This window comes from Canis aureus, chromosome 8 (genome assembly GCF_053574225.1).
Source record: "Canis aureus isolate CA01 chromosome 8, VMU_Caureus_v.1.0, whole genome shotgun sequence".
NCBI classification, from domain to species: Eukaryota; Metazoa; Chordata; class Mammalia; order Carnivora; family Canidae; genus Canis; species Canis aureus.
In genome coordinates this window covers 3,407,677-3,422,914 of record NC_135618.1, presented here as the reverse complement: position 1 = coordinate 3,422,914, position 15,238 = coordinate 3,407,677, and the positions used below count along the sequence as shown (strand labels likewise).

At 37.2% G+C, this 15,238-nt stretch overlaps 1 protein-coding gene and 1 long non-coding RNA gene across 8 annotated transcripts in view; one reads left to right on the top strand and one right to left on the bottom strand.

Annotated features, from left to right (window-relative positions):
- The window catches only part of NEGR1 (neuronal growth regulator 1), an 813,801-nt gene that overhangs the window by 338,247 nt on the left and 460,316 nt on the right, over positions 1-15,238 (top strand). For both annotated transcript variants that reach the window (XM_077905038.1, XM_077905039.1), the window contains exon 2: positions 1,958-2,190. In XM_077905038.1, the coding sequence (XP_077761164.1) occupies positions 1,958-2,190 (233 nt within the window). The remainder of the gene's footprint in view (positions 1-1,957; positions 2,191-15,238) is intronic.
- LOC144318269 (uncharacterized) overlaps positions 6,014-15,238 on the bottom strand; it is a 33,582-nt gene continuing 24,357 nt past the window's right edge. For 5 of the 6 annotated variants that reach the window (XR_013384109.1, XR_013384113.1, XR_013384111.1 and 2 more), the window contains 2 exons: positions 13,652-13,760; positions 6,014-10,748 (listed from right to left, as the gene is read on the bottom strand). This is a non-coding gene — a long non-coding RNA (uncharacterized LOC144318269). The remainder of the gene's footprint in view (positions 10,749-13,651; positions 13,761-15,238) is intronic. The other variant, XR_013384110.1, reaches the window with a different exon arrangement.

Genomic DNA, 15,238 nt, shown 5'->3' with positions numbered 1-15,238 from the left:
TTTGACCTAAACATTCCATTTATTTTTCTAGCGATGAATCGGGCACAGCAATCCATACCCCGGAGGGTTGTAATGAGCACCGGATAGGATGATGTGCCAAGGCCGTGAATGCAGAAGTCACACAGCAAACACTTGATGGACCCATATATCACCTACAAGCCTTGTAATGATCAGAGTCCTGGTAGCGGTGATTCCGTGTTCTACACTATACCAGGGGACACGTGATCTTGTGAAATGGGAACTATGTCCCCTCTATCTTCTTTCTGCACGGCATTAAGGATGACAGTATTCCATAATTGTTTAATTATGTCATGAAAGTAGGTTTTATTTTCTTCATTAATTACATAAGGAAAAGCTTTTCAATTAACAATGACCTTTATGACTTTACTAGGGTGGATTCTGTAGATGGTGAAGCTGACTGCAAATTAGATTTTGCGGCGTACCTTGTCCCTTATTTTTCCCCCACTGATGAGTTTTATACAGTTGGCAGCAGCCTACCCTGTTGCATTCAGCCTGCAGTTTTGTAGTAATCTCAAACCCTGTGTTCAATCCCCGGAGGTGTTCTGTAGAAATCCTGTCAAACTATTTCGATGTATGTGTATTTTCATTCCGTAGATGTGCTCTGTACTCATTTAAGAAAACTAGTCTTTAATTTGTATCAGGACATTTTCCAGACGAAACACAGAATTCCAGGCCTCAGCAAAGTCATAGGACCGCAGCCTTCTTCTCCTCTGAATCATGGTGTCTGACTTCTAGTAGATACAAAGCTGTATTTCTGAATCTTGTAATAAATATACAACTCTGAATAAATGGCTTCAAAATTGGCCTTAAAATCTACTAAGTGTCATCACCCCTGCTGTCATCATCTGGCTCCAGTTTCCCTTTCCAGTTTCACCTCTCGCCCCTCCCATGCCGCACTCATGCTTCTTTGTACTTCCTCGGCTTCCTGTGGCTTTCTCCCTCTCTCCTTCCCCTGGTGTTTCCCACAGATGGCACCTCTGTCTAAATGTCACGGCTCCCACTCCTTACCTCTTTATCCAAGACATTCCTTGTTCCATAAAGTCTTCCTCGATACCCCCAGTGGCTCCTTCTGAGTCAAATAACTCTCTTCCATGCTTTGTGCCTGATTTAATCAAACGATCTCTCTATCTAGTGTTGATTCGCTTGCTTGACTCTCTTCCTTACTGGACTACAAGTTTTGGAGAGCAAAGGCAATACCGTTTTTAAATCCATAAATAGTAGACGCTCCATGGATGTTTGTGGGTTAAACGAATGCTTCCTCGAGAGACTATTGGTTAGTTTACTGAAAAGACAGCAAGAATTTGCTCCTAAAGGTAGCCTGTAAGCCTTGTCTTCCTTAATTACAACAGCAATATTTTCAGTAAAATGCAATTTATAGTTTCAGTGCACAGGCTTACCACTCTTTAAAGGCATAATTTAAAAAATAAACATGGTATGGTTCTCTATTCTCTGCTTTCTATCTAGTATCTGGTCCACTGTATTAGAATTGGATGTGGTTAAAACAAGCCAACTCATTGACCTTTCCTACTTCTAATTCCAGAGGAAAAACGTTTTAGTGTTGAATATGGTTATTTGAATGAATTTAACTTTATTTAAATTTACTTGTCATCCAGACAGAACAAAAAAGGGTTTTGACTGGCTTCAAGTTAAAACGCACATACACACACACACGCACATCCCACACACATATTTAAAACAGCACAAAACTGTATATACGTATTGTTTCACAGTTGCGTTGGGAATGGAAGATGTAGCGGTGTGTTCGTATGTTCGCATTTTCTGCATTTCTGTCCGATGTTTGCGTCGGATGCAGTACTATAATTCAGCATATGGAAATGTACTCGGAACAAAGATAATGTTGTCAAAAAAAAAAAAAGATAATGTTGTCTTCCATTTTCATTTTGATTAATAGTGTTCTATCCCTGGTAATTTGTAGGTGTTATTTGGAAGATGGAGCTTCAAAGGGTGCCTGGCTGAACCGGTCAAGTATTATTTTTGCTGGAGGTGATAAATGGTCAGTGGATCCTCGGGTTTCAATTTCAACATTGAATAAAAGGGACTACAGCCTCCAGATACAGAATGTGGACGTGACAGACGATGGCCCCTACACGTGTTCTGTTCAGACTCAACATACGCCGAGGACAATGCAGGTGCATCTAACTGTGCAAGGTATGCATTTCTGAAACTGCTATACTGTGAAGGACTAAACAATGTTCAATATTTGGGTATCAGAATGACTCAGAAGTAACTGACAGTGTTGAAAGGTACGTTGTCATTGTCTTCAGGGATTTATGTTCCTGGATTCCATTAAGTGCAACGGCTATTATAGACATGCAAATCCCCACTTGCCAAGATCAAAAATTATCCATTAACACCACATTATGATTTCTTTGTATGTATGCTTCACTTAGTATCTTTCTTTGAGTCACCCCTTCAATAAATCTTTGAGAACCCATGATTGATACATTAAAATTAATGTTTGATAACCCATCATGGATTCGTTAAAATATTTGAACTTTTTGAAATATATATAGTAGCTCTTTAAAAGTAATCCTGCAGATTTCCAACACTCTGTCTCAATCCAAATTCTGCTTACTTTGATTCGAGTCACAATGGAAAGAAACAGCCTTCTAGAATTACTTTATTTAAATACAGAGTAATTCAAAAAATATGGTACACAATGCTTTATACTTTGATTTACTTTCAGTAGATCATAAATCATTCTAGCTAACTTACAATCTCCAAATACAAACAGAATCATCAAGTTATTTTATTTTTCCTGAATACTAAAATGTAAGAGCATATTTATCCCCAATATAAATACTTCTCAAGAAAAATGCAATTATAATGCTAGTAGAATAGAAAATGTATATTCTTGCCCTTTTACATTATTTCCTTGTGCTTTACAGATTAATCATGTGGTGGTTGCATAGAAATATTATGCTGTGGATCTCAAAACGACATCGTAGCATTTCTAAGTAAAATTAATAACAAATTATATGATAATGTGGTGCCGGGGAGTGCATGTTTTATTCCTAATAAGAAAGCTGAGTGAGCAAGCTAGTTGTTTTATCTCTGAGTTTACCCTTCAAAAATTAATTTAGGTACATGGCTTACATCTGGAACTTTATTAACTTACATCTGGAGCTTTATTTCCTTATATAAAGGCAAACCTGAATTCAAATACAGCTTCAGTTATAAGGTAAATATTTTAACTCTTTGATGAAGTTTAAATATATTAATTAAATAATTAACTTTAGGGAGGTAAGTATAAGGTAAACAATAAGTCCAGGAATTTCCCCAGTGGTTTTTCTTATTACAGACCATTGCACACCGCAGTGATGCGCAGTGATGTTCTTATGAGAATATAATAAAGTTTTTACAGAAGTCTATCTTTATTCAGAGATTACCAGGGAATCTAGAGGGCAGGAGAGTTTGTCCAGCTTCAGAAACTGGCATGGGATTACAAGTCAAAAACACATTTCTTCTGTTATCCAGGCCTAATTTTGTTCTCTTGTTTAGTCTGTGCCCTTTGACTTGACTCTCTAGCTCAAAGACTATGAAAGATTTTTATTGGATGAGAAAAATACACTTGGATATAATTATATTTGAGTCACTAGAGATATAGATGCTTTGCTTCTGATACATTTAAATGATGTATTTCTGGACACTAAATATGTCCTCTTTTCTTTTGCCCATTGTGTCTTGTTCCATAGTAGGCTTATATTTTTAAACCAGACTATGGGATATATGGATATATGAGCCATGGGCAGGCACATATTAATTTCATAGCATGTCTTTATAACTTTATGCTACATAAATTGTTTGACATTGTCCAGGTTTTTAAAACCCTTACACGCCTTCCTATGGCATTCTTTTTTGTTGGCCATTTGGTGATGGTGAACTTTTGAACTCCATTTTAGGAAGTGCATCGTAGGAACATACTTACTGAATGTTTTATCACTATAATATTTTGTTCTTCTAGAAAAAGAAAATTCATGTTACTCTTTTGAAAGTATGTGTTTGGGTCAAATTAAAAGCTAATAATTTTACAGTATTTATGAACATAATTACTTATTAGAAGTTGATTGACATGTGGGCCGTTTTCCAATTACATTAATAAAGTTCAGGGAATACATTAATAGGCTTGTCAGTCAATTCAAGAACTAAGCAAATGTCACAAAAAGTCAACTCCACTTAAGCTACATTTCCTCTTGATGAATGAAAATAAGCTGATGTGCACATCTCTTCGGTCTTTATATTTCCTAGGTTGTCTGATACTCAGGTATATCTCAATAGTTTTGAAGTGTACGCTCTTTGCCTAACAATTTGTCAGGTCTTTATTCACCAGGATAAAGAAATTTAGCAACTGAGAGAAGATTGTATTAATCACTGATGTCAAACACATGCATGGGTAGTAAAAACAAAGCTTGTCTTTAATTGTTGCAACTCTATACTCAAGGAAGCTATTTAAAGAAATCATTTGAGAAAGGGGATAATAGAAGGGATATCTTGCTAACACAGACATTGTGCACTGGAAATTTGTTGGTGCTTTGATTTCTTAAAGCTTTTAATACCAATGGTTGGAATAATGGGGGAAAAATACTGAAGTAGAAGTTGGAAAACCTGGATTCCAATTCTGAATTTTCTCTCATGGATGGGTAATTATCAAGCCTCTCTAAACTCTAGTTTTCTCATCTGAAAGAGCAAGACTTGGGTTAGAAGATCAAATGGTGCATGCCAACGAAAAACAAAAAAGATGATGATAACAACAACAACCACCAAAAAAAAACAACAAATAAAAACAAAAAATAAAACAACCAAGCCAAACAAAAACAAACAAACAAATGAACAAACAAAAAGCCACAGATGATTTGCAAGGGGAAAAAAAATGTTTTCTAGGTTAAAAAATGAAAAATATTCCATAATACTTGTGTGACACTTGCAATGAACACAATGCAAACTAAGTTTGACATAGTAGTACCTTTCAGTATATATGCTGCAAGTATGTTCTCTTATTTTTTGCACTTACCAATTTAGCAGAACAATATATATAATGATGAAATGTGAAGAATATGTAGAACTGGAGTTTCATTTCAAGGGCTTAGAAATAGACTCAATGAGAAAATAACGTTTTCATTACCTATATATAATATACCATGATAAATGAAGTGACCTAAATTTCCAGTGTTTTAAATAATGTGGTACAGCATTTACTAAGAGTAACATTTCATGTTCATGAGTGTGAGAGCATCCAGGGCTGGAGGGCTAGCTATGAAGCCAGGGCTGCCTATTAACAATCCTGCAATAACAGGGATCGTGGAACGTAAATACTGCACACTTGAGAATATGATAGAGATGGCTTCTACTTTGAGTCCATGTCTGAGGTCTAGGTTGTTTATAGCACAAAGTAGACACTCAGAGATACTGTGTATTAAACACACGTAGACCTAATAGCCCCCGATAATACCTTGACTACAGCTTTGTGAGACTATGGACAGATGATCCACTAAGATGTACATGGGCAGAAAGTGAGGTAGTAATTGTAGAGTCAAAGATTTGCCCGGCACACATGACTCTGTGACCAAAATAACTTCTTAAGGTGTTTAAGTTAACTTCCCCAGGTCGTTCCTATTTTCTCAGCCTGTCTGGCTTACCTAGAGTATCAGTGATCGAGGGTTTGGCGCGCTTCCCTTTCCAGGGATGGGCTTGGTTTTCTAGCTGCTGGGAGTGTTTTCAACAGACGGCAACATTGAGATTCTCATGAATAAATAAATGAAATCTTAAAAAGAGAGAGAGGAAACGAGAGAGAGGCCCCTCCCTTTCAGCCCAAAGTCGGATAACTCTGATGAGTCATTTCGACTCACAACAGTGGACCAGCTCTACTGCTGAACTTTTTGCTCTCTTCCGTCCTATCTCATTCCTCTTCCTTCTCCAAGGATTTACATAGGGGTATTCCCTAATAAATACCCTGCATTGTAGACTCCTTCTCATGTCAGTGTCTGCTTCCCAAAGATCCCAAACTATGACAGTGTTATTAGCCCCTTGTCTCTGGCTTAGTCATTGTTTGGAGAAGGCCTTTGTAAAACAGAAAGACAACACATTCAAACACCATTTATTATTAACATTCTGTTTTTACATCGGAAAGGATTTAAAGAGGCTTATAAAGAAGTAGTTAGTACACCAGGATAAATAGAAGAAATTGGAGGCAATGATAACAAAGCAGAGTGGGATGCAGTCCGTGGTGAGGTTAGAACATAAAAGTTACGTCGTGATTTCCAAGTAATTTTCGAGCTCGGAGAGTGGGGGGAGTCAAGTTAGCTCTAAGATTTGTAGCAGCCAGTACATGGAGAGAAACAGGATTAATTATTTATTCCATGATCCACAAAGTTAACACTTATATTTCTTAGTATCCTGGTCCTGTCACTCAAGACGGAGCAGCATCTCTACTGTGAATCAGCCCAGAGAAGCACTGTGAGCTGTAAGGGGCATCTCAACAGTAGCTGTACGGTACTCCCCGCACTCATTGGGAGACCTGTTATTTATAGCACCTCTTAATATAACCCAAAGTGCAGGGGAGTAAAGAAAAAAATTAAAAACCTGAAAGTAAATTCACAAAGATGCCAGTTCAATAACAGGAAGATAGCTTTTTGATTATTACCTAAATCTGTAAGTAAATGTTAGGACCTGTCCTTTCTTAGTCAAACTTCAACAAATATTATTTCTCTCAGTGGGTCTTTGAAAAGGAATTCAGGTACAGATATTTCAAGATTAGACCTGCCAATGAGTATCTGGAGAGCAATTATTCCATGTGGCCACAATTATAGAGCTGTATTCTTTAAAGTGCAGCACACTTTAGTATATTGTTAACATTCGTTTTATGAATATTAAGGCCTTGACAAGGTACATGGCGGAAGAGAAAGACACCACACTTCTGCTCCAGGTTGAACTGATGGGCAATAACACAGCATCACAGATCATAGACCTGCCTTCCTTGAAAGACCCACAAGCTATGATGGTCAAAAAAGCATGTCAAAATACCACATGCATTAGAAAATTCAAGTTGGTGTTCTGCAACAGTAAACATTAAAATCTTTTCAATAAGCTACAAAATGAAACCAAAGAAAAATTGTCAGCACTGGGAAAAGCCTTACAGAATCGACACATGTCAAAATAGTCATTGCTTGAATGCAGTAACAGCTCAGGACAAGGCCGGCAGACTGCCTGCCACTCAGTTTTGTTTAAGCTCCTTTTATACTTGTTGGGGAGATTAAGATTATACATAGGAACCCAACTTTGGACGTGCTGTCAAATGCAAAGAAAAGACCCAAAATCTATACCCTTTATAGTTTTAACATAGAAACAAATAATGAGCCACCTGAAATAAAAATGATCCTTACAATCATGATGTTTCATTATCCCATCTGAAGAACCTTTAGCTTTAGGGAAGGTAACTTCATTCCCTGTATACGTAGAAGATAAAATAGTTATAAAAGATAGTCTTTAAAAAATACTACATAGAATTGACATAGAACATTATGTTATTTTCAGGCATGCCATGTACAATGAGTCAATATTTGTACATATTGTGAAATGATCACCACAATAAGTCTGGTAAACACCCATCACCACACTTTATACATTTTTTTTTTTATGGTTGAGAACTTTTAAGATCTATTCACTTAACAACTTTAAAGTATGTACCACAATATTATTAACTGTAGTCCTCATGATGGGCATTCTATCCCCATGACTTACTTTGTTTTATAGCTGGACATTTGTACCTTTAACCCCCCCTCACCCATTTTGTCATTCCCCACATTATCTTGCTGTTGGCAACCACAGTTATCATCTCTGAATCCATGAGGTCATTTTTTGGTTTTGGTTTTTTAAGGGAGAAATTAAGAGGAATATTTCCCAAAAATAATATTAGTGTCTTGTACACAATCCATATCATTAATGTATTAACTATATATCAGACATATTTCTAAGTTCACCTTATATGTGATAATAAATGTATATTATCTACCTATAAGAAAACATAGTTCACTCTCTAAAATTAATTAATATCAAATTATTAATATAAAACTTACATGGATGGGGTGTACATACTCATTCTCGATCCCTCTACAGGGAATTCCTACTTGTTCTACCATAAATCATTCTTTGCTTGCCCCACTTCTCATTATGGTGAGAGCTAAGAGGAGCCAAAATACACAGAGCTCACTCAGACTAATGAATATCTGATAACTGATCACTGGGTCAAAAGTTGAATAAATGATGTAAATAAGGGTCTATTAGTCTAGTAGTAATGAGGGAGCCATACCTAAAAATATGCCTTTTTCTATTTCTATTGGTTTAAAATGTCCAGATTTGCAATTTATAGAAAAATAACTTATACGCATTTTGGAGCATATACCTTATTATTTAACTGGACTGTCATTGTATTCCCCTGGTTCTTCATGCAATGCGAAGTACTTATATTGACATACATGAGGTAGTATTTATTGATGTTCAGATAGATAATGATGTGGAATCTAAACAGTTAGAACAGTTTTGCCTAATTTGTGAAACTTTGGAAAAAAATAAGTCCTTTGGGTATCATTTGGGATGTAGACTTCAATAAAATTGTTCCCTCAAGAATACCTTCACAAACTCTGGTCTGCTCATCTGGATTTATGTGAATAGGCTTTTTTAGGCAGTGCATATTAACACAGTAATTTTTTTTTTAAATAATGCATTGTTTCTGGTGGTTATTTTCAGTTTTTTTTTTTTCCAGAAATTCCAGTCCAGCTGGAATCATTGTGGTTACATGGCAGTTGGCAGTGTGTATCAGGCCAGCTTCTAGGAAATCTTCACCTTACTTCTACCTATGAGTGTATCGACATTGATTCGGTTATTGGTTTGACTATTAGAGTCCATGAAAAATAAGGTTAATTGAGCTATTTTTTAGTGAAATTCTCATTTGAATAATGGCACTTCTTCCAGAATAGACACTTTCTTCTCTTCTAAATATTCTTTTTTTCTTTTATAGTCTTTAGAAAAGGTTATTGGCTGTGATTTTTCTGTAATTGAAGTAAAATAAAGGTAAAGAGAAGGTAAATTCCAATGAAATAATATTTTTCTTTGAAAAAGATTTTCTCAGTGAGGTTAGTAATCCCCTTTTCCTGGCCACAAATTAGTACATGAAGTTTTATGTACAGTCAATACAAGATCCTATATTAGAACAGTTTTGTACATCAAAACGGTGCAAAAATCCATAATGTACTGCTTCCTGTACATAGAAGGAATGAGTAAGTTGATGGTATTTCTGATAAACTTTCAATAGGCTGTCATTTGTGAATGAGAGAGAAATGAGAAAGAGAAAAAAAAGTAATATTGATAGATATTGCACACTGTTGGCTTCCATCTGAATCATCCCTTTTTCTATAGAAGGAACTTTCATGAAAACTGCTGAGCTTCATAATTGGAGCAAGAAGGATAATATTGGAATTTAAATAAGCATCTTTGCTTACTAGTGAGTTGTGACAAGGAAGGTTCTTCTTCGGTACTTCTGATTTGCTCATGAGTTGGATCATTTTTTGAGGTGTGGCTGGATAGGGGCAATGAAATCAAAGGGTTGAATAGTTTGTAGCCCGTCCTGTTGAAAAGAAACTCTGCTCTGACATGCTTTGTCCTTGCTTTTAAGTTTTGAATCACATCGGCAAATAGTAATTAAAAGGATATATAAGAATGGATGTATAAGAAGTAGGACAATATTTATCACTCATTTTAAGACTCAGTAAAGCAATACTTGCTTTTTTCTTTTTTACCACACTGTTCAAAATACAATGTGATAATATTTTAAAGGAACTAACCCTCTAAGCAAGATCTGCTGCCCTTTAAAAGTCCCTTCAACAATTAATGGATATTTATTCTACTTCTTGAAACACGTATTTTGGTTAAGTATCTAAAAGCTCAGACTGATGACATTTTTATTTTCTCGGTTGTAATTCTGAGTTGTTTTGTTGTTAAATTTCAGAATACCTGCATTTGTTGCCTATCTTGGAGTATCTTTATTTTTTCCCCTAAAAAACAAAGAAAATAACTATGTAAGTAATACGTGTCAAATCCCATTGCAATGTACACTATCAGTATGAAAATCTCTCTATAAATAAAAGATTACCAAGCTTTAGCTGGTCTGCTTATTTTGAGAAACCCTGCAAATAAAATGAGAGCCTGGTGAAATAATTTGTCTTCTTGGAAGTCATTGCAATACGATTTGATCTACGAAATAATTTTACTGTTTACTTCCCCCAAATTATGTGGATAGTTAAGAAATTACTGCCAAGATAATTAGGGTTTTGCTGTTTCCATTAACTAAATTCTAAATGGCATACCCCTTTAGAACCCTTAGATATGTCAAACTTAGCAGAGTAGAAAATTTGGATCTCTGAATGCTATTGTTTTACATCTTATGATTTGCAGCAGAACAATAAGAATTAATTATGTGTAGGGCCAAGAGGAAGATAGGCATAGTGAAGGCTGGTGGCAAAGTTCAGTTTGCAGAATCGTAGAGTGGCTCCATGTCCTCGCGTCTCTCTGCCCCACACCACTTACCTCCCCATCCCTTCAGCATAAGCTGTCAGGACTTCCTCACCCACACTTGTCTTGCATCCAGACCAGTGGTCCTTACACATTTTTTTGTGGTCACAAACCCACTTGAAAATCTGATGAAACTTGTACACCTGGGAGAAAAAATATATATACCGTTAACATTTTACTGACTACTTTATGTGAGCAGGATGCACGTGAACCCCATCAATCTGCGTGTGGACTCCCATTAAGAACCCCAGTGAACTCCTTGTAGGGAGGGCTGAGTCTTAATCCTTTTTTTTTTTTTTTTTTACTCCTAAATATCCAGGAAAGTGCCTGACAAATGTTAGGGACTCAATAGCCATTTATTGGTTGTATGCACGTACATACTTCTTTCTCCCTGGCTTCATGCCAGTCACTTCGCTTAAGCTGTGACTTAATGTATTGATGCTATCTTTAGGGCATAACATCAGGAATGCTGACATAACAGGAAAAATTTTAAATTAAAAGGATTAGTTAGGCATTCATGACTTAGGTTGCTTATTTCCATTCCAGGTCATAGCATCTTTATCCTCTGCTAATCCCCATGTTTTTACAAGTGCAGAATAGTGATTGCATTTTGTAGTGAAAAAATAATAAATGGGATACCAGCATTTTATGAATATATATAGATTCATAATTTATGAATCTATATATAGAGCAGTGTTATTTTGAGAAAAAAATATATATATATATGAGACAGAGTTAGCTACTAAGATAATAGCCAAGGGTTCCTTGTCAGACCAAGTAAGAGGTTAACTTTTTAAAAGCGATAAGAATAACACAATTTGAATTTCCTCTCAGATATTTCACTCATTATTTTAGGGTTTTGATTTGAGCCAGTTGGTGGATGGACACATTTTTAAATGACATATTGAAGAGTTAAGGAGGTACAGATTTCAGAGCTATTTGAATTAGGCAAGACGTGTATATTGTTTTCCCTTTGCTTATGACCTTTTCATTTAAAGGTAATCATTTTAAAGGGACATCTAGGATTCATTCAGCTTAATTAAAAAAAAAAATACTTGGGTGGTCTCACTTCAATTCAGTACCAAGTCTGTGCAAATAACTTTGCTAAAAGTTGCACATGTGTTCTTCCTTATGCTACACAGAAGGGTCCCTAGAGATGACCATGTCCTCATTTCTGGAACCAGTGAATATGTTAGATTACATGGCAAAAAGGAAATAAGTATGCAAACCACCTAACCTGAAAATGGGGATGGTATCTGGGATTACCCAGGTGGATCAGATGAAGCCACTAGGCCCCTTAATAGTGGGAGAGGAAGGCAGAGGAGAATCAGAGGGATATATGACTAGGGAAGTAGGTCAGGGCAATTGATAGAAGGAGGACTGGACGTGCCTTTACTGGCGTCAAAGATAGAAGATCATGACTTGAGCAATATGGGTAGCCTCTAGAAGCAGAACAAGGTAGGGAAATGGATTCTCCAGTAAAGACTCCAGAAGAGAATGCAGGCCTGGCAATACTTTGATTTTTGCTGGGAGAGACTTATAACATCTAACATATAGAACTGTAAGACCAATTTGTTTAAAGATAAATTTATTTTAAGGGGCGCCTGGATGGCTCAGTCAGTTAAGCATCTGCCTTTGGCTCAGGTCATGACCTCAGGGTCCTGGGATGGAGCCCCTGCTCAGTGGGGAGTCTGCTTCTCTCTCTCCCCTATCACTCCCCTTCTCCCCCAACTCGTGCAATCCCTTTCTTTCTTTTTCTCTTTATCTCTCTCTCATTTTCTCTCTCAAACAAATAAATAAAATTTTCCCCCAAAAAGAAAATGCATTTTAAACTCCTTAGTTGGTAGTAATTTATGGCAGCAAATAGAAAACCAGTGCACACACACATTCAAAAATAAAGACAACTTCTTATATACCTCGAACAGGATTTCTCAACCTTTGCACTATTGACATTTTGGACCATAGTGTGTGTGTGTGTGTGTGTGTGTGTGTGTGTGTGTGTGTTGGAGGAGGTGGGAATGACTGTGTATTGTAGTATGTTTAGGAGCAGTCCTGGCTGCTAAAGATTGTATGCCCCCAAACCTAGTGCCCAACGTGATGGTATTTAGAGGTGGAATCTTCAGGAGGAGCTTAGGTCACGAGGGTGGAAACCTCATGAAAGTGATTAGTGCCCTTACACAAGAGACCCCTGCAGTGACCGCTCGCCCTTCCACACCATGTGAGGCTGTAAAAATGAAAATTTGGCCATCTAGGAAATGGGTCCCCATCAGACGTTGAATCTGGTGACGTCACGATCTTGGACTTCTCAACCCCCAGAACGAGGAGAAATAAATGTCTGCTGTTTATAAACCACTCTGTTAATGATATTTCGTGATAGTAGCCTGAATGGACTTAGAATACTGGCCTCAACACCAGAGACACCAGTAGCATTTCCTGATTGTGACACCCCACAATATCTCAGGACCTTGCTGGGGTAAAAATCACCCCAGAATGAGATACTACTAAACTAAGAGAAAAGATAGAGAGAGACGTGCTTTAATTCCCCAATGTGTGGCAGATTGTGATAAGCTCCATGAAACTATAAATCTCATTCATCTTATTGCCTAACCCTTAGTGAATGGAACAGGGGCTGGCAAGTACTTGGGCCTAAAATAAATGCTGTAGACACAGTAGAGCGGCTGAGTGAAGTTCCTTAGGAGTAGAAGCTAGCTAGTGACCCGAAAAAATTCCTCCAGATTTTTTTTCTCATTCAATAATGATTTGGGCTATTTCTCCCTTTGAATCTAGTTAATACCAGCGTTCTCCTAAGTAGTTTAGTGTGGCGTACGTATTAGATGGACCGCAGGCGGCAGCCTGCTCTGATATGTATAAAGTAGATGAACTTAAGTGTCTCCATCTTTTTACAACTCATTCTCATTCTCTGAGAAGTAAAAAATAGTACCTAATGCTCCGGCTTGCTATGAAATTAAAAAAAAAAACAAAAACACAATTAGGCATGTGAACAAATCCTCTGTCTGATTCAGAGTAGATATTTAATAAATCTTACCGTCTTCCTACTCCAATGAACCAATCATGTATAGGCAGATCCCTTCCTCTTTCCTTTTTTGAATTAGGACGTAATTGAGATTGGTCTCACTATTGATTCCCAGTGACGTCTGTTGAAGAATATCGATAACAGAGTTAGTTGTAAAATATTAATAAAATTGATGATTTTTCCTTCCAGTGGACAAATTTCACGTGAAAAGATATGATCGGTGTATACCAATGTTAGGTATACCTTGTTAGGTATACATTTTGAGCTACAATAATTAGGATTCTACATTTTTTGGGAAAGCTAATTACTACCTAAAATTAAGGAAAAGGTACATCGGTAGTCACTTTTGCCCTATTGATTTCAGAGTCATGCTTTGTACCTCTTCTGCTGTGCCCTGTATAGTGGAATTGGCTGACCCCGTGGGCATGTTCCCAGGCTGTTCCCTTCTCTGGTTCTGATGGGACTCACCCAGTAAGGGACCCTGGCAGGAGGTCAGGAAGGAGGAAGAAGGGCTACCCCCCTGTCTGTTGGCTGCAGGCTGTGTGTTCTGAGAGCCCTTCTCCTCCTGGGCTCCAGCTCCCACTGGCCAGCCCGTCCTCCCGTTGGCGCAGCTCATGCAAGGCCGGCCCATGCTGTGGCTCTCCTCCCCGGGAGCGCTCCCGAACTCTGGGTTCTGATAACCCTACGTGTTTGTAGGAGTTATGAGTGTCTTCTCCCTGCTGCAAATCTGAGTCTCTCTGCTTTTACATGCTTTGGTTTGTTAGCCCTTTATAACAACTCACTGTATTAAACCCCTTTTATTTGAAATACTTAAATTGGTTTCTCTTCTCCTGGCTGGATCTTGACATTTTTTTTTTCCTAAAATGTCAAGCGTTTCCTACTTGTAAATACTCTCAAGAGGTATGTTTTAAGCTCTATCGTCTATATAGGTAACCATTTTATATAATGATGATTACCTCTTTATATTCTGGAAAAATAATTTATATCTCGTTCCTAAGTATAAAAGAAAACAAATTTAAAAGCAAATTTTAAAATTAATTACGCATACATTGGGATCTCAGATTTACTAAACTAATTATCAGAAAGTAAGATAAATTAAGGAGAAAAGATAAAAGTATGCATAATTATTAAATGCTGGCATTTATGTGAGCCTTGGGCTCCTCTTTATTAGCTTTTTGGGTGCAATTATCATTAACATTTCAGTTGCATCTTTAATGAATATTAGAGCTACAAATACACAATGGCATGAGTGGAAATGGCAGTCTTTCGTTATTCACACAGATTGTAACTTTAGGAAAAATAACCTAACGAGGGGCTATAGAGCTGTGGTTGTGTATTTACCCTGGGAGCTATGAGCTGTGCAACAATATCCTGGGTCTCGATTTTTACGGCTGCCCCTGTGCCTTGTGGGGAAACCAGTGAAGCACTTTGGGACTTCTTCTCTCGTAAACCAGTCACCTAACTTTGGACACCACTTCTAAGGCAACCTAGGCACATTCCGTAAGCATCCGCCCTATGCTCAGCATTGTTGTAGGCGTTATGAAAACGAATATCCACAAATAAGGATTCGTTTTTCCCTTCAAGGAACTGTATACAAAT